General features: G+C 47.3%; 1 protein-coding gene across 1 annotated transcript; it reads left to right on the top strand.

The window, feature by feature from the left end:
- Window positions 1-888: 888 nt before the first annotated feature.
- Window positions 889-11,301, top strand: LOC122394268 (nuclear hormone receptor family member nhr-23-like; the record flags this gene model as incomplete). Its single annotated transcript, XM_043391031.1, has 2 exons — window positions 889-1,304; window positions 11,028-11,301. Coding segments are annotated over exons 1-2 (488 nt in total), but the record flags the coding sequence as incomplete, so codon positions are not given.
- Between the last annotated feature and the right edge of the window lie 8,580 nt (window positions 11,302-19,881).

Raw genomic sequence — 19,881 nt, 5'->3', positions numbered from 1 at the left:
AGTGTTTTGCACTGGTGCGTCCACCGCCCTGCAAAAAGTACCAATGTAAAATGGACGCTGCACATTGCAGCTTCTAAAATTCAGGAAACGGGACTGGGAGACCTATCACTGATACATCGAGTGGAGAACTGCGTGTTTTACGGCATCTACCTACTTACGTCAACCTCCAGTGCACTTCGCTTCAATAACATGCAAACTGACGAGTGATCCATCCAGTCCTCTCGTCTGATTTCCCGTCTTCCAATACCGTCCATCTTTCAGTTATGTGGTTTCGGCGTCAGTCAGAGCCACTGATCTGTACAGGCTAGCCTAATGTGCATCCCATCCTACATGTTTGGGTTGCGGCCAGTTTTATTTGGGAGCGCAGTTGAGAAATTTGCATTGCTAATCACGAACCAGCCAAGTGGCCAAGTTCCTGCTTACCATGTTAGACCTCCACATGATGAGATGTTATTTCTTCTCTCATTAGCCTGCCTTCGTTTTGGTGATGCTGGTCCTTGGTCCATGTTCCTACGTTTCAATGTCTCTTCTATATACGTTACGTAAGCTAGGTAATGAAAATAACATACCGTAAGGGATAAACAAAGATAGGACATCAGTCAGTTCAAGTGTTGCAGCTTGCATTGCATCTACCTTTTGCGGTTCCAAACAGCTTTCCTTCCAGTTCCATCCACTCACACCTCTTAAAGCGCCCACCGTGCCATAACTCCCCCCAAACACCCTCACTCGCCGCCACCATCGCCGTCTCGCTCAATTTCCCAGCTCGAAATCGGCATCTCTAGAGCGCCCATACCCAACGACATTGCATTCGCAAGCAGTGGCGCCTGCCACCTGGCGGCCGGCCGGCGAACCATTCTCATGACAACAACCGTCCTGCATCGGCGCTGAGCTGTAGGTCGGCCGGTGGCGCGCGCGGGCCCAGTGCCGCTGTCGGGTGCGCCAGTGCAGTGCCGGTGCTCGTGCGGCCCTCACACCACTCCAGGGGACACACCAGCGCCGTGCCGCGTCTCCGCGACCCCCGGCAGCTGCCCAGTGAGCCCGGCCGCGGCTGCGTGTCCGCGATTGGTCGCTGCGAACAGTGTGTGACGTCATGTTGCCCCAAGGTCACCAATGGGGCTGGGCGGACCCGACTGCGTGGTCGGCGGCGGCGGCGGCGGCGGCAGTGCAGCGCGGTATCGGTGACGCCGGAGGTGTGAGGTGCGGGCCGTTCGCCGCCGGTAGACAGCCACTCAGGGGCAGACGGCTCGGAGCGGGACGGGACCGACCCGGTCACATGGCCAAGAGGGGCCCGATGTATCCCGGATGTGAGTATAACGAGAACCTGAGGGGGATAATCTCATAATGTGTCGTGATTTGAATGTTTTTGTTCTTTTATACATATTCAATTCAAATGTTTGTGACATATTATCCAAGTAACCAGACCTAACAACACTGTCGTGAGAAAATTGGCCGTGAGCCAACTCACGACCGTTGCTAAGCTGTTTTATGGTCGATAGCCGGGAGGATTCTCTCAGGCACGAACCTGTCCAGCTGACTTATCTCCCGCTCTCTTCCTCCAAGGTCCTTCCCGGTCTCGTCCCTCTGTCTCCTCCTCTCCCCGGCTCGCCCTCCCTTGGCCCTCCCCACGGCGCCTCCTCTCACCGTGTCCTCCCAGGATGCATCCTCTGAGAGCGCGTCCTCGCTCCCCGGCCGCCCTTTGGACCGGCGCTGGGTACCACGTGTCTCCTGCGCCAGGGGCTCCGCCACAGGGGGGTACGCGGGGGTCCGGACCCCCTCAATAATTTACCTGGGGGGTACAGTACCCCCCAATATTCCGAATAACTATAAGCTTGTTTTCGCATAAGAATGACTAAATCAATTACAGAATGTGTTGTATAATTTAGAATGTGTTGACAGTTGCAAAGCTAAGGAATTTAAGATCTCGAAATGTAGGGATCCCTTAAAATGCTGTGACACACGAAGTGTTCAACTCTCGCCGACCTATATGTACGGGAGTGCCATTATTCTACCATTTTTTTTTTATTAAAATTAATGCGTTTAAGACTGCTTACTGCTATAGGATTAGCTAAGCATGCCAGAATTCGGCAATAATTTCGTGAGAGAGGTCCAGCTTGCAGGACACCTCCTAGACACAATACCCGCCCTAAATGAGCTTCAAATCGATCTGAGAATCCTTTTTCCTTGTGAGGTCAACCGATAGTGTAGGGGGAAGGGGGTTAAGCCGGTCTTTTCGAGCACCGTACAAGTCTAAGCAGCCTCACACCGTTCTGAGGTAATCTGCAATAATCTGCACAGGACTCTGTATGCAGGTCGGTAGAGATACGTCTACAAGTCACAACTCTTACAGGATCCCCTGCATAACCTGATCTTTGATTCAATTGCAGCATTTTGATATCCATTTTCAGGTCAAGCTAGGTCACTTTCTGATCACAGAGACTGAATGTCAGTCTCTAAGGACTCCATACTGCTTTATGTATGAGGGCAAGGCTTTCAAATCCCTTCAACGACTCCTAAAGCCCTGCGCTTTCCTTTAACTACGGCCTTGGAGAACCCGGCACTGGCCTAAGAACCTACATAGATATCTGAGCGCCTATGAAGGTCCCTGAATTCCCAAGCCCATGCCAGTCACTGAGAGCCTAATGCGCTGTCTGATGGCTAACACCGCCCTTGGAGTGCGCAACAGCGGCCTCCATTCTTCAAGAACGTTGATTTGAGAGGCCGCCATGTCGGTGTCAATAAGCTCCGCTTTTCGGTTTTCGATTCCTTGTGCAAATTGAACCTTGTTTTTTCGGTTTAAAGCAGAATTCTCCCGATAGAATTATTAAGTTTTCTTTGAGCTCTAGAAAAAGCCCAGTTTTTCATCATCTTCGGGAGCTGCACAGGGGAGGGGGAGGGTAAATTCGCCCAAAATACCCACCCTGGATCCGCCATCGAGGTTTTGTGTTTTGGGTCGGACCCCCCCAATCCCAAAACCGTGGCGGAGCCCCTGTCCTGCGCCCGACTCCGGTTCGTCAGCCCGCTGCAGCCGTTCTGGCCGGTCACGTGATGTCCCGATCACGTGGTACAACGGACCGTCCGTCGGCATGCAATGGCACACCAGCTCCGGACCGAGTCGGATTCTGAACCTGACCCGACCCGGCTCCCGAGCTCGAGTCGATTCAGAACCTGAGAGGGGCATGAGTTGAGTAGGGGTCAAGACTCAGTTCGACTCAATGAGTCAATGCTCCTGACTCCATCCATGACTAAATCCTATTGAATCGCCTGCGGACTGAGTCCCAGACGTGATACTCTCAGGCACTGAGCCTATGATCTCAATTCTCAAAACGAGCATACCCGGCCCAGTCCCAACCTCCAACTCGAATCTGGCCATGACTCTAAATAATTCCATTTGGCCGAATTCTGATGTAATTCTGGCTTGAAGAGGGTGGAAGAGCGAGCTCCGAACTCGCAATGTCAGTGGACAATGTCTGGAATTGCTGTTGACATCGATAGTGCCGTGATACGAGGCGTGAATTTATTTGCTCAATTTTTTGCTCATCCAGGAATCATCATTTACCTATATGTAGTTAAAAGTTTGAATTCATAAGTGCATGTAAATAATGCTGGATAATGCTTGCTTTCGAAGCTTCTGCCTGACGTTTCGTCGCCTCTCACAATAACTAATTGATTTCCGAAGCACCACTGCAAGCCGTCAATAACTCGTTCAGCCGTTGACATTTCCCAAGCGAGCTTGTCGAACACGCCTTTGGTGCATGCTTTTACCTGCTAATATCGCTTCTGACGCATACCATATAAATAAGGAAACATGGTGTGGAGTGCACAAAGACATCAGGTCATGCATAGCAAATCAAATTTAGCTAGTCGGTTCAAACCTAGGCTCGACAAGTAAGGCTGCGCTTTTCATATACACACCGCTAAAATGTATTTAAAAAATCAAACAAGTTTCCAGAGAAACTGTGCGTGGTAAACGGTATGCTGTATGCTCTTGCAACTTGTATGATATTTTTGTAGGTGTCCAGAATTGACTAGGCCGGAATAGCATAATCATGCCAACCGCGTGCTCATAACACCTTGATGCTAAAAATTGCTGACGCTATCATCCAATCAGCGTTATGAACAATGGAACCCAATTAGCTAGTGTGGGGAAGCAACTCGGCTGCATGTTGCAATAGGCATTGATCTACGAACGGAGTAAACCGGGGACCGAAAAAATTATTTTTTTATACTCCGCTAGGGCCACTAACCGGTTTGTCTGATGGCACTTGCAGGTAGACTGGCTGCAAATAGCAAAAATGGACTTATAGGTGTTGTAAATAGCCAGAAACTGACAATAATGCCAGGCTACCGAGGCATCAGCCGTATCTGGGCTGGCAGTCAATTTTGATAACTTGAGTGTCTATATTTGTCTTGCATGTATATTCTGCGACCTGGATTTACGTGTCCTAGCTCAGTGATCAGTGACTTTTTACAAACATCTTCGCCCTCTTCCCACCATTTCTCACTTCTTCTGACTCCTTTTGATTCCATCCTATCCCCTTTTGGCAAACACATCAGAAAAAAAACGCAATCATGGCAAGCACAATTCCGTATCGGCATGTCACTCAGCAGAGTGGCATGCCCAAACCTCATGCAGGCTACAGCAAGGATAGATTAGTCAGCCCAACTAGCCAGCCCAGCTACCCGGCAGCAGTCTTTCCGTTATTTTCATTCGGAACGTGGGCGGAGTATTACCATCACCTTCCCGGGGACACCTGTACCCGCCGCACGTGAGGGTCGACCCGTCATATAGAGCCAGACGGCGAATTGAGACGTGGCGTATCTGGTTCCGCTATATCGCTCCCGAGGTGGAAGGATATCGTTGATCGGTGGTCGGCAATGAAGAAAAGGGCACACGGAGTGGGTGCATGTACCGGAGGTTTTTGGTGATGGGTTTGCCGAGTGCGGTTAGTTTCAGGATCAGAATATCGACACGTCAAAGGTCATGTCACGGTGCGATATTTCCTGGGACCAATGTTAGATCACCTTTACTATTCTGACATTTTGAAGTGTCAGGCGTGCAGATGCGTCAGGTGCCGCGTTTTTATAGCTCAAGGCCATATTCATTTGTAGATGAGAGAGATTTTCGCATGGTAAAGATGTTTTCCCTAAGCCAAGGGAATTCACTGATTAAGTGTATTCCTTCAGGCTCACTGTATTTGCGCAATGTCATTAACTATTAACGTCGATTCAATTCCCAAATCAGAAGACCATATTTATGACAAAACGTGAAACATCTGTGAAATTATCGGTTCGCATTGCAGGCAACGGTGTCAAGCAACGCAGATTTGAGTTGCAGCCACTTGCCTACAATTTAACACCGGCGAATTACTTCACAATCCTATCAGACAAGCTGTAGTCAAGGTATTCCGTAGAAGTGGGTTCTCCTTATTCTGTTATATATTATTCCACAATCCCTCTAGCTTTAACTCGCTCGTCTTCTGAGAGCGTTCTGAGGAAATCCTCGGGCAGGAGACCCCATCAATCCCAATGGTATCCTCATAACACGTGGATTGCGTGTTCTCGGCGACCTGTGCCAATCCACTTATACCGTACCAGTCTACGAACTGGTCAGTTCTAGAGCTGCTGGTTTGTCTTGTTATTGTGCAAGAGCTGCCAGTTATCCCTAGGTGTGGTATGAAAATAATATATTTTTGCTTGCATGTTTTTTCGTATCCCGTTTTTAGCGAAAATGGTCATTCTCATAAGGGTGGGCGCTGAGCATCAATAATATCATAATGACAACAATAACTAATGCAATATTTTATTCGTATCGAACAAAATATGCACCATTGGGTTTGTCGCTTCTCTATGTGAAATTGCATGATAGGCCGACTGTGAGCGACGTCTCTGATTTGCAAATGAGGTAAAATGCATTGTATGTATCACATAGGTGGTGATAGGTTGAAACGTAGGTGTAGTTCGCGCAGTCTCTGCATTCGTTGATCGAAGCCTTGGGCTCGAATCCATTTGTTGCTCGGGGGTTTTCCATAGTGCATAGAAAACTGAAATTATGTTCCCTCAATTTTAGCATCGTATATGTATGCAGATACGTTCTGATTGAGTTGGTCGGCCTTGAGAGCTGCGTGGGTGGGGTTAATCCGATGTCGGAAATCGTCTAATGTATGGTGCGTGATATGATGTGGTAAAGAAAACAAAGGAGAACACTGAATGCGTTTGAACTTCGTTATTTGACGGTTTTGGGCATGGTCAGTTAAACACGATCGCAGATGGAGGAGCTATTTAGAGCTTTCTTTCATAAGTCTCCTTATCTTAAGTTCACAAACGCGGACGTACGTACCCATGCACCTTTGGAGTTTAAATAATTTCAATAGAATGCTTGGAAATATATTACAAAAAGAAAATATATTCCCCTGATAACTTTTAACTCCTGTCAAAAAAATTCGGACAAAACTCACATGAAATAAGCCCTGTCTGCTATGCTGTCTGTTTGCCGGCTCACAATATAGTCAGTTATTGGTTATCTACCAAATATCCACAAACGGACAGTGGCGTCAAGCTTTCAGAGATAGCATGCTGATACTTAATAAAAAGAGTTCGTTCAAAAAACCGGAATAGTAGGCAAAATCGTAAATAGATACAACTCTCATGTACTTTTCTCATGTCACCGATTTCAGCAGCACTATAACTAAAAACAAACAGCTTTAGAGACATCTCAATGTAGCCCTTTTTCCATCATGCTCAAACAGCACCTGCCGCCTGCGCGTAGATAGCTGACATTCTTGCCAATAGATGGCACCGGCGTCAAACGCCTAGGAGTATACTGTGCCGCATTACTCAAGGCCGCCACGCACAACGCTGGTAGACTGAGCGGGCGGCGGGCGCTGGCGTTCTTTCCTGTTCCTGAGAAATGTATCATGCTTATCCAGGTCTACCTATTGGTTACTGACTGAAGTCTCTGTACACTCTACACCTAATTCAATATACCCTTGTGCAGAAATTCACAGGTATCTATGACACTGTCCATTGGCAAATAATACATGAAGCTGGTCATATGCAGAACTAATCCCTCGCGCCTTTGAAAAAGGTGATCTATCGAAGCCCAAATGGTAGTTCAAAATCGCTTGCGTTTTTATCCAATTTTCTCCTGACTATGCTATACTCGTGGCAGTTATTGATGCCCTCGAAACAATGGAAACGTTGCAGTGTATTTGCGAACAAGCGTTCTGCCGGTACCCTAAAACTTCAGGCCTCTGCGATCTTTGTTGTCGTTATTATTGGCTCCCGGGTTTTCGGCTGAAAGTCTGGCCTTGTTCACGTGGCTTCACTGACACCAAAGCGGCTAAGTGACCGCCTTTGAGTACCGGAAACGAACACCAGTCCTGATCAGCTTGTGTCCAATAACTTACATGAACTCGAGGTAGCTTAGGCTAATATTACCAATGCATACACCTCTGAACATCCCCTATCAATGGTAATCAGCTTATTCTCTCGTCAACGAATCAGCCTAAAGTCTAAACAGACGCGGCTAAACACGAGTCTCTCCAATCATCTGTCCATTATCGCTAATTATTGAATGGCAACGGGATAGATCCGCGAGTCCAATCGTTCCTGATAAGCAGCTTTGTCTCCGCCCACCGTCCGGTCACCTGTCTGACCCCTGTGACCCCTGTGACCCCTGTGACCTCTGTGACCTCAGCATAGCCGCAGGCTACTCCCGCTAGAAGCGCTCATACTGTGCCCTTGACCTCTATCGGGTGCACAGTGGATTTTCGGCATTGGTTGGTGAGGAATTTCGGCCTGTCGTCACCGGTTAGCAATATGGTTACAACGATGGCTTGACAAATCACCAGAGAGGCACAGCGTTGAGAGGGTTGTTGATCCGATCAGGAAATGAATGGGTGGTTAGTCCTTGATGGGTTTGCGATTTGGTCAAAACAGGGCAATAACAATAACCCAACATATCGATATCACTATTAGTTGAGAGATTTTGAGAAATTGAGAGCTTTGCTTTTCGACATAAATGTCTGATGTTGATAGATTTGACCTTCGAGTTGTGACAATATCTAAGCAGAAAAGAAATGCATATCATAAGTTCCAATTATTATATAACGTGATAGGGCTTTGTCAGCGCTGGCTTCATCACGAATGAGCCAGTTATGGTGGGTTAGTGGTCAATGTATCTATTCATTATTTCCAATGAAAATAAAACTGAGCATGCGCTCCACTGTGCACGGCTCGTATGGTCTTTCATGCTTTTGCAGTCGCTGATTGATTTCGTGCCATCGATTGAGGCAGGTTTTCCTGGAAAATCAGAAAGGCTCCGAAATGGTACCCCGCGCTGGTTGATAAATGGCACGCTCCTGTTTTCCCTGAACGACAATACCGATTGTATATTGATCTCAGATTTGGATTCGAAACTGCGCTAGCTTTTACGGGAAATAGCAAATAGTTCTTGGTCGACTGAATCAAAATACGAAGCATATTTTCAACGATAGCAATGTGCTCGTAATTTTAGACGGAATGGGGCAGAAAATGTTTAGAACAAAATTTCTAGACATCTGGCCGAAGATCCATTCATTCTGTGGGTTTCAGTTTTCATTTAGTACCTATGTTTTTCTAAATCGTCTTTAAACAGCTAAAATGCTTGTTTTGGGTAGCTTCGAAGGCAGGCATATATTTTTCTCCGGTTTAGCAAGTTGAGCCCACACATAGCTCAGACTTTCTGTGTTTCTTCAACGATATATCAAACTACATTCATCTTTAATTTATCACTGCAGCCTCTGGTCACATGTTCAAACACACATTCCCCATGTTCGACCACGTCTGGCCGTCCGCTGCACCCTCACTATCACTTCAAATCGTCATATAATTCAGAAACAATGTACACTCCACCTGGCGATGGCTTATTCCAGCGGCTACAACACGATGTGAGCCCGATATTGACCGAGACCTGTGGCTCCGGCCTCACAGCGCGCCAACCAAACACACAGTCTAACACGGCAGCGGGGACGGGGTAGGAACGGTAAGAGTCAATGCCGCTGGGTATTGACCGTGATAGCCAGGACAGAAAGACGTCGCTGCAGTAGGCTGACGGGCTGGAGAGGGGCTGAGTTGATGGGTAGTGACCGGACGGAGTCGAGTCTGTTTTGATGCAAAATATTTTGGATTGTTGCTGTTTTGTCTGCCGTTCTTGTCTAATTGGAGAGAGATTTCTTTAGATGTGTGGTACATCTGATCATTGTTAATTGATTATTATATATTAACACATGGTTTCCCGTGTGTAAATGGTTTTAACGCACGACGTGGATGGATTGGAGCACGAGTGTGTTAATGCACGAGTGAAACGAGTGCATTAACGCACGAGTGCTCCATTCCATCCACGAGTGCGTTAAAACCATTTATGCACGGAAACCATGTGTTAAACTAATTAATACATGCTTAACGGTGCGAATTTAAATCAAAATTAAACCTAGCCCATGCCACTAAAAGGGCTTTTTATGGGAATTCTAAGAATAAAGTCAATGACCCTTCCGAAAAACTTCAGTCGAGAAAGTCATCACTGCACGCGCGTGCACCAATTTAAATTGGTGCACGGCTACCTTCGAATTAACGCACGGTTAATCTTCAGTGAACGCACCGTAAAGTATGTATTAATTGATATTTATGCCTGGAAAGGTTAATTACAGTTAGTCGTGCATTCCTAATGTCATCTAAACTATATTACTTACAGTCACATTTATGTAAAGTTTCAAAGGCATATCAACAACTACATTCCTAGAAGACGTATTTTAGCTCAGCCTCAGTCTTTCTTATGCATGGCGCTTAATTATGGTCAGTTCTCCTCCTTTTCGGGTCCTTTGTCCCGCCCGCAGACCATAAAGAATTGTGCATCAGACCATAATTACAACTGCCAGTCATTTACCGCTGCCACTGATGCGCCCAACTTCAACTTGCGACATACACATTACAGGTAATGCACACGCTACTTTCCTGTCAGTTAGTGCACAAACTATACCCACAGCGAAATGCTCAATAGCCTTTTACTTGTGTTTATGGCGAGGAATCGTCTTTCCACCTAAATTAACGCAATGTATATGCCCGTCAGAGTTCTTGCTGAGTTTTGGCGATGCAAAGTTGGACTTTCCCGTCATTGCTATAGATTTCCCTACGGAAGTAATGGACGGACATCAATCTACGTTCTAAATAGCAGGAAGCAGACTTTGTTTGCTGAGCATTAGGTCTGGTACGATATGGCGCCTTTATGTCGGCGTTCTAAGTGAAGCAGAATATTGTATGCATGTATATGTGTATCTACGACCACGAGCGATCGACATGTGTGGCGACTACTTTGTATGTTCAACGTTTGATGTTCACCTGCGCCTCTGTTACATGCGATGTGTTAGGTTTCCAATCCATCTTCTCCTGTTCCTTAGCAACTATTGCATTCATTGTTATATGTGCCCAAATGAGCGGGAAATTGCTATTCATAACATGCGCTAATTCTAGCTTTCTGAAAAGTCATTGGGCTGGAAGGATGAACTGTCGTCGCCATTTATTAGGATAACGACATCTAGTGCTTCCAGGAGCTAGCCAATAGTTCAATTTCAGGAGCACGTGGCACATTTTAAAAGTGTGGCATTGTAAACCGGCAGAAATTGCAGCCATTTCCGGTTCACATTCACGGTCCGTCTGTCCGTCTGTCCGTCTGTCCGTCTGTCCGTCTGTCCGTCTGTCCGTCTGTCCGTCTGTCCGTCTGTCCGTCTGTCCGTCCGTCTGTCTGTCTGTCTGTCTGTCTGTCTGTCTGTCTGTCTGTCTGTCTGTCTGTCTGTCTGTCTGTCTGTCTGTCTGTCTGTCTGTCTGTCTGTCTGTCTGTGTCTATCTGTCTGTCTGCCTTTCTCTCTCTTTCTCTCTCTCTCTCTCTCCCTTCCCTCCCCTCCCTCTCTTTCTCCCTCCCGCTCCCCCTCTCTCTCTCTCTCTCTCTCTCTCTCTCTCTGACCTCCCCTCCCCTCTCCGTCGTATCTCCCCAGTAAATCAGGCCGACTTTCCATCGATGCTGGATGAGCGCATGTACGCCCAGCTCCTACCGCCTGGACCTTCCGTCGAGCACGGCGGCGTGGTCAAAATCTGCGGCGTCTGCTCCGATCGCGCCAAGAGTCTGCATTTTGGCGGCATGGCCTGCGACTCCTGCAAGGCGTTCTTCCGGCGCAGCGTACAGAACGAGGCGTACAAGCACTTCAGGTGTTCGTACGAGGGCAGGTGTTCGATCACCATCACATCGAGAAAGTGCTGCCAGTACTGCAGGTGGGTGCCGTGCCGAGAGGCGCCGCGGGCGGAGGGGAGGGAGGGAGGGAGGGAGGGAGGGGGAGGGGAGGGGAGGGGAGGGGAGGGGAGGGAGCGAGGGAGGGAGGGTGGGTGGGCGGGCGGCCGGGAGATCGGGAGAAACAGATGGAGCTATGGAAAGACAAGAAATGAAGAAGAAAAGTAAAGAATAAAGAAGAAAGAGGAGAGACAATCACGTAAGAATAATATTTTTTTTAAAGAAAATGATGCCATCTGAATGGTGGTAGCATTTATGTCGGGGGGCGTAAAATGGTTTGGTGAGAAGTAGACTGATTTTCAATGATGAGAGGATAAATGATTCGTAAATGTGAGTCATAAAACAAGGTTGCAAAAAATAGTCAATCCTAGGGACACTCTGATTTATATTGCGGCCACGCATCCACTAGTGTAGAGGAAAACAAGCACTGCGCTATGAAAGAGCATGCAAGACATACCAGCAGTTTGTCCACGGCCGAATCGCGTGCCCCGGACTGGTCCATAACAAGCTGTCCGAACAACATTTCAATGACAAACATTCGAATGATGGAATGTTTTCCATCCGTACTTGCAGCGTGAATCATTGAATCAGTCGCAGTCGCACACTGCGCCAATGACCGGACATATTGCCTTTGGGGAAAATTGTACGTTTAGTGTTGGTTCTGTTGAAGGCCCCCCATTCTACCATTCAATGAACTACAGACATGAGCGAGGCTATTCAGCAGGGCAATCTGCCAGCTGGTTGTAGACAGCTATTCGATAAGAAGGCTGCCCGAAGCCTGAACGATCGATAGGGCAGAAGTGTATCATTTTTCAATAGGCATATGAGGCTTGTTACTAGTCTTTGCTAGTTGTTCTGGTCTTTGTCTGTTTGTTTTGGTTTTGTTTTATTTGTGTTGTACTCTGCGAGTAAAGCAAGTCTTTCCGAAATGAAACTATGCGCAGCGTTGCACACATTTGGCTACCATGGAAGTAATTATTTTAGTTGCTTAGAGAAAAAGAATTGTGAGAATCCGTCTATTCTTTCAATATTTCACAATTATTTAGATCAGCTTTGGTGGCAATTAAGTTTTCATTGCTTACAATTGTGATACATTTGTAAGGCGCTTTGTACTTTTATGTCTTCGACAACATATCTTTAATGCAATGTTGTATACAACTGGTCTTAGTAGCCTATCATTTCAGAACGTCGGCAGAAACACAAAGCTCTAGGAAAATGCTTGTCGATAGCATCTAAAGCTGGCTTGAAGCGGTACATGACGCCGGCCAATCTGGCCTAGTTTTTGTATGATCCAGACGATACGCAACCACGCGCCATGGTTTGTGACGTCACACTAACTGCATTTACGTCACTGTACAGTTGTGACGTCATCGAGTGTGGGTGGTGCCGTCATAATCTGTTCAGTCACGAATCACGAATCACGATTATTTATCGGTAGGTGCCTCCGATTTGATTAAAATGTCTTTGCGACGGAATTGAGTCGTGACTGATTTGGACATAAGATATTGTGCCACGATAGAGTTCTCAGCATTGCTGGCGGTGGAAAAGGATTAAGTGGTGCCTCCTCGGCTGTTTTGTTTGATGAATATCAGCATTCAACAAGCTAGCCGGCCAGTCAATTTTTAGCTGTTTGTCCTTGCTGAAAAGGGTGCATGGACTCAGCTACCTTTGACTTTTGATAGGTCACGGGAGAAGGAAATGTTTGTTTATTTTTTACTCGAACCGTAATTCGAGATGGATTTAGCTTGCCATTTGGAAGTTCATCGTTGTGCACTCTCACTCTGCAGTTGCGAATCTTATAAAAAAAAAAATTGAGCATTTGTGGCTGTTGTAACATGCTGTATGAAATGAATAATATAATTGCAAAATAGTCTTATGATCATATATGTAAGTGCAGCTTACAATTAACAGATGCCGGCAATGCAACACTTCTGTCTACTTCATATGCTGAATGCCTCATCCAAGGCCTCATCAGTAGTTGATTTGCATGCTTATTTATTCAAAGACGTTTTATGATATACTTTGTGACAAGCTGGAGATTGTAACAGTTAAATTTCCACTGCAGTATGCTGGACTGCGAGAATCACTGTTAAACGTGATGCATTCCCATGTAGATAAAGCCTAAGCAAGGCTTATCATGCACTTTGTAACCGCAAATTAGTAATCTTTTTTCCTCCTTATAAAGATGACAGCTGTTTATTGACAGTTTTGCTCGTCGCGCATGGACTTGCGGTCAGATCTGTCAACTCTGTTAGCCTCGTGCCGACAAAACTGACACATGACAGACAACAGATCACTGGGTGCCCTGTTTCGTCGCCTGCTGAGAGCGCCAAGCATTTTGACTGCAAACTTCGGGCGGCTTTTGATCGGCTGTGGCAATAAATGTTTATTTTTGTGCCGTGTTGTCATGGAACGGCAGGGGGTTGCTCTGTTCCCTCATCCCTGAGATTTCTCATATGGCGAAGAAGTTCGACGGTTGGGATGGATGTTATCTTTAAGCTGAAACAACAGATCAACGTCGCGTAGATGTGGCGAGGTTTCGTGGGACAGACGCATAGGTCCGAGGGGCAAAGGGATAATCAGTAAATCTCACGACGAACTCCAATGTCTGATAAGATAACGATTATTAAACATACCTAACCTGAAATTATCTTAATTGTTCTGCTTAGCAAAATATTATTTTTGACGTGCCTTTTTAATGTCCAATGAAGAATTTACGTCTTCTGAAATGAAACTATCTCTCGCTCCTGCCGTTTTTTTTTTTTGTAAGGCATGCATGAAGCTACCTGCAAGTGGTTTACATCCGGAATGATGATGCAATTACAGCTACCTGCTTGAGGCATCAGAAATGCCATTATAAATAAAGCGAACCCAAAAAAATGAATCCACCCCGCACGGCAGGCGCGGACAGGTCCTAACAAACGAGAAGCCCACTCTGTCTCCTAGTGTCTCCAATGACGGACCTACTCAGGACAGGCGTGACGGTGGAGTCTGCGGCGGAGCTGTCACCGGCCGCTGAGGTAGTAAACAGTGACGTCACTGGAGCTGGGGAGGGCGGCCAGACCCTGCTTCCTGCATCTGCGCTGCAACCAATGGAATTCTTTCCTGCTTTGGTTTGGTGACATGTTCGTAATTCATCGACATTCCATTCACCTTAGGCATGGTAGTTTTCTTTTATCATCACTCCTTATTAGCTGTCTTCCTTTTTGAAGCTTTTTCATAATTTCATGCTACAGCTGGAGTCATTTCATGTACAGCTTTTGTTTTTCCCTTTTGGTCTGAATCATGTTTTCTTTTCAATCGTTTTAGACCGATCTGCGGTGCCGTATTCCTTTCCAAATAATTTCATTGTCTTTGAATTTACATCGCACTTAAGCATATATTTTCATCTCTCTCTCTCTCTCTCTCTCTCTCTCTCTCTCTCTCTCTCTCTCTCTCTCTCTCTCTCTCTCTCTCTCTCTCTCTCTCTCTCTCTCTCTCTCTCTCTCTCTCTCTCTCTCTCTCTCTCTCTCTCTCTCTCTCTCTCTCTCTCTCTCTCTCTCTCTCTCTCTCTCTCTCTCTCTCTCTCTCTTCTTTCTTCTCCTGGCCTAGCAACATCCCGAAAATTATGACGTCACACTTCACCGCACGAAACGCCACACACGTCCCATAAATATATTCAGCTGTTTGCATTTACATTCTACATTGTCATGGAGCAGATTTAATGACCACTCTGGCGTTGGATTTCTTTACGGCCTAAGTTTGGGTGGGCGGTAATCCAACTCCATAAAACCCTCACCGTCATTGCCAAGCGAGATCTTCTTGAGGCCTCGTACCCGTCATGATTGCACCCTACGGTTACACCTGGTGTGCCATCCCCTCGTATCTCGACCTCCACACTTTGTGGCCCGTGCGGGGACGGATGACATGTCCATGGGCCATTCGACTGCCTCCCCCGGGACCTAACGGACAAAGACGGGCGCCCGCTAAGCAGATTAACCCCGCCGCTGACACCGAACTTAGTCGCCGCCCCGGCCTGATAGCCGATATCTCGGAGACGTAGTCGTGTGCCGCGTCTGCCGCCGGTGGTGGTTCAGAGTGCGCTACATTGGTCGCCGTATGGCCGGAACGCGCCATGAATGTCTGTAATCTGGTCGAATAGCGCCCAGTAGTGTCGACTCTGGCCAGCCGCGGCGTTTCTCGTGAGATTGTCATTGTTGGTCCGTGACTGTGGTGTCTGTGATTGCGCTACAGACACGACTGCAGAATCCTAACCGGGAATGTGACCGGAAATAGACAAATTCCACCGGTGCCTAGTGGAATTCGGAAACAACCTGATTTGAAAATTCGGAACATTTGGATTTTCGAGTCCCGAGGTTTTATGAAGTGCAATTGGAACATTTTAGTGCATACATATTTTTTATATGTATATTCATGAATGCATCTAGGATGTTTTCTTTCAATCCATAAGATGCGGAAACTAACGCCAGCATTTCACGAATCACGCACCAAACCGGAGCGCGGGGAGTGCCTGACTCGGAGGGCAGTGACCGCGCCGATCGTATGCATCCTCCATGGCCCGTGCACGAGGTCGGGCCGCCGCTATCGGCCGTAACTCCTCTGGCCGTCGGAGCTGCGCCCACCGGCGGCGGTGAGCGCCCAGAGCCGGCGCGGCCTTCGGCGTCCAGTCGGCGGGTTGAAGGTCCCACCGGCCGGCCGGTGGAGGATGCCGACCGGGCGCGGGGCTTCACCGCTGCTCAGTGTAGTCCACGACCCCCTGGGAGGGTTATGACTGACGTCAGGCTGACGTCAGAGATGTGGGACTCACCATTGAACGCTGTGTTGATCTGGCGAATTTTGATCAGCTCGTGATGTTATTTGTGGAGCTATCTCCGCCGCCGGGGATGATATGTGGCTGTGATATGTGGCTGACTTCTCAAAGAACGGCCATGTGCAGATGACATCTTTCGTGGATGTGTGATACGTGACGCTAATACGTATCACTAAATACTGTGGTGCATGATGTTGCTCTTGTTGTTCACTGCCAGTGCATCAAAGGCCTCGTAATCTTGCGAATCATGTTGTCATAGTCCAAACTAAGTGAACCTTTCCCTTGCTCATATGGCTATCATAGCCCCCGCGCGACTATCAGAGACTTTCGGCACTGGGTCTCTCAGCCAGTCATTCAGTTGGTAAATATGGTGCACTGTGCAGTGTGCACAGTGGACAGATGAAGCTGTTTACTCTACCAGAACAAATATATTCTGCACCCGTTATGCCCCAGCGCTTATTACCTACACCGGTTACTGCTTATGCCGTACCAAAACTGTGTAAACTTTTAGGACGGTAAGAAGTGATAACACGACCCAGCCGTTGACACTGGATCGATCCACTCCCGACCCATGTCCGGCGATTGCAAAAAGTCCCAAGTCTGTTACCAAGTGTCCCCCGCTCCCCTCCCAACCCTCGCTCCCTCTCAGAGGCCGCGATGGCGTCCTTCAGTGGGTGTTATAAATCACAGTTTCCGACTGAAAGTGTTGGCGTCCGAGCGTCGTTTGGCCATCTGTATCCTTCGGAGGGAGTAAAATAAGCAGTAGTAGTTAGAAATGGACACTAGCGTTGGTTTTCGACAGTTTCCTGTCAGATTATAATCAATGGAAGGCCAATAGATACAGATGCTACGAATGTTGTGTCTCTTTCTGGTAGTGCCATAAGATCTGAAAGGGAATAAATTGCAGAAATTTGTATCCCCACGTGTAATAGTCCCAAGTATTTTCAATCTCTCTCTCTCTCTCTCTCTCTCTCTCTCTCTCTCTCTCTCTCTCTCTCTCTCTCTCTCTCTCTCTCTCTCTCTCTCTCTCTCTCTCTCCTCTCTCTCTCTCTCTCTCTCTCTCTCTCTTCCTCTCTCTTCCTCTCTCTCTCTCTCTCTCTCTCTCTCTCTCTCTCTCTCTCTCTCTCTCTCTCTCTCTCTCTCTCTCCACACTGCCTTTTTCTCTTACCCTTGCACTAAATATATCAATATATACCTATTACCTACCCTATCATTCAATCCATCTACCGCTCTCAATATCCATCTTTTTTTCTGTGACATCCCGGACGATTGTCGTCGGAAAGCTGCCGCTCTATTTCCACACTAATCCGTCAGCCGGCTGACAGATTTCGGCGAACCGGCGGCCGGCAGCCTGCGGAGCCGAATTGGTCCTCAATCTGGCCGGTCCAGCGGCATTCTAATAGTCTCGGGCCGGAATTATGGCCGAATATGCATGATCGGCACTGAGCTCATAATGGCATATAAATGTAACTCTGAGCCGCCTTTTATATCGTCTAATAAATTGGACAAAGCTAGCTCCAATCGAACCAGATCTGTCGCGGGGTGGCTTGGAATCCATTGAAGGCACATCCCATGGGCGGTCCGGCTCTAACTGTGAATTGTGATGTTGTTTTAGAGATAAGCGATTGGCAAAGTAGTCAAGTAAAATGTGTGCGTGTTACGGTGTAAAATGCTTATGCCTTGGCATGCAGGGTTCCTCTAGGGTGACGCTCAAAATAGCAAGACTTCGGTCTTGTATCAGCTAGTGTATTTTTGTTTCGTCTATGTGTAAAATGGTAAAATATTTCGCCTAATTGGTGTTTTAAGAGTAAGCATGCTAATTGTGTTACATTCCTCTTTTGTTAAAAAGTAGGGGATTTTCTTTATGATGTTTTATTCAATTAGATTTGCGTTGTCATTTACGTGGAAGTCAGCAAAGGTACGCTCACGCGATACTTTTCTACTCAAGCTACACTTTCCACGCAACTTCGGCCAGTATTTCTTCACGCGAGCTGCCATAATAGATTACAAACAGCTGATTGTGATTTCATCATGCCATGTTGCATGTCCTTAAAGCTTTGTCGGTCGGTAACCAAGCTTTGATCACTGATCTTGACTAGATAATCAAACAAATATGATCGATGATCCTGTGTGGGTTACCGACTTCACTCTGAACGCGCTGCTCTGAGTCTGAGGCGTCGGTTTGTCGCGAGGGACGAAACTGGCTTCAAGCCTTTTACGCCACTGTATTGAATCCGTCTCATGACTAATTAGTGTGCAAATAGTTGCATACATGATACATTCCTGCCAAAAGTTATAACTTATAACAGTTTGCAAGCTCACGTGTACTGGCTTATTCCATCGGCAACTCTTGGGAGAAAAAAGCCGGCCGACCACTTAAGGTTAATTTATTCACCGATCTCTGTGCTCATCTTAACTTAAATGACGTCAAGGGCATAGCTTAAGTCTGTTGAGTCTATAAATTCTGTACACATTCGGCCCACATCAGTCTGTGGTCGTGCCAGCAGCTCCCACGCATTTTAAATTCGTCCTCCTAAACTTTAGATGTTGGGGACCGGCACGTTTTCAGCAGCCGACAAAATAATCACTCTAAAACTTATAATAAAATAGTGCGTAGAATTATTGTAGTCTGGAATGCTTGGTCGTCTCCCCCCATTGACCTTTTCTCGTCTCAATGAAGCTCCAAACGCACGTACTTTGAGTACATTGCGACTGCATGCGGCTCCAATCACCCGGCAGCGCATTCCCGTCATTGACGAACGGTGTTCTCTCCTCCAGCCCCGTGTACGCCTTTGTTGGGTCCGTGCTGGGCCGTGTACCTCACTGAGATCCGTGTGTCTGACGGTGTCACGGGTCCGTGTCCCCCCCCCCCGTGACCCATCCGTGACCCCGCCCCAAAGGTCACGAGGCGGACACGTGGTCCGTGATGTAGTCACGAACTGCTTAGTATGTGTACTGTGTACAGACTCGGTTCGGGATTATTAGATCGCGTTAGCCGGTCAGTGGCTCCGTCTCTCAGGAGGGGGGACCTCCGAGAGGCGACTCTGGGGTGACTTATTGTCAACAAGGTTTTTGCGCGTTGAACATAGGTCAATGGAGGTCACAGGGTATCACTGGGGGTCAGCGATGTTCGTGGCCAGCGTTCTTATGTGATAGCAGATATAATAGAAGAACCAAACAACTTTTGATTGAGGCCTTTGAGAATTCTTTCTTTTCTTGTTCCCTAGACACCGCCAGACCTTCTTTCTCCTTCCCAAAAACGCTCGTAGCTCTCTGGCACGGAAGAAGTCTCGGATGTCATCTCGAACTTGGGCTGCATCGAGCTGTCGCCGGAAAGTAGGCATAATCTTTCTCTGACACGGCCTCAGCTCTGTCTGGGGCGCTAGCCTGACATCAGCCCTGAGCCAGCCTTTATAAATAACGTCACTTATATGGACAGGGGCTAATGCGACATCATCATTGGTCCATATTTCGTCAGCTTCGACCACGTTTGCCCGCCCACACATAATGTTGGAATGCTCTTAACATTCTAGAGCCATTTTTAGGTATCTGGATGTTGTTCGAGCATGCATCTTGCACATTCCTTTCCCAAGGTTCAGTTTCGACGCTGATTGTTCTGTGCCATAAATCAGACGCGCTAGTTGGATTCTCCGACGTTACGCCCGGTGATTGGCCGTTACTTGTGAGGCCAGCTGATAAAGGTGGATCAGCCGAATTTAGCCGGCACCGGAATCTCCTGTGAGTCGAAGATCGC

This window comes from Amphibalanus amphitrite, unplaced genomic scaffold (assembly GCF_019059575.1).
Source record: "Amphibalanus amphitrite isolate SeventyFive unplaced genomic scaffold, NRLGWU_Aamphi_draft 000582F_arrow, whole genome shotgun sequence".
Lineage (NCBI taxonomy): Eukaryota > Metazoa > Arthropoda > Thecostraca > Balanomorpha > Balanidae > Amphibalanus > Amphibalanus amphitrite.
The sequence above is the reverse complement of the archived record's forward strand: the minus strand, read 5'-3'. Positions and strand labels throughout refer to the sequence as shown.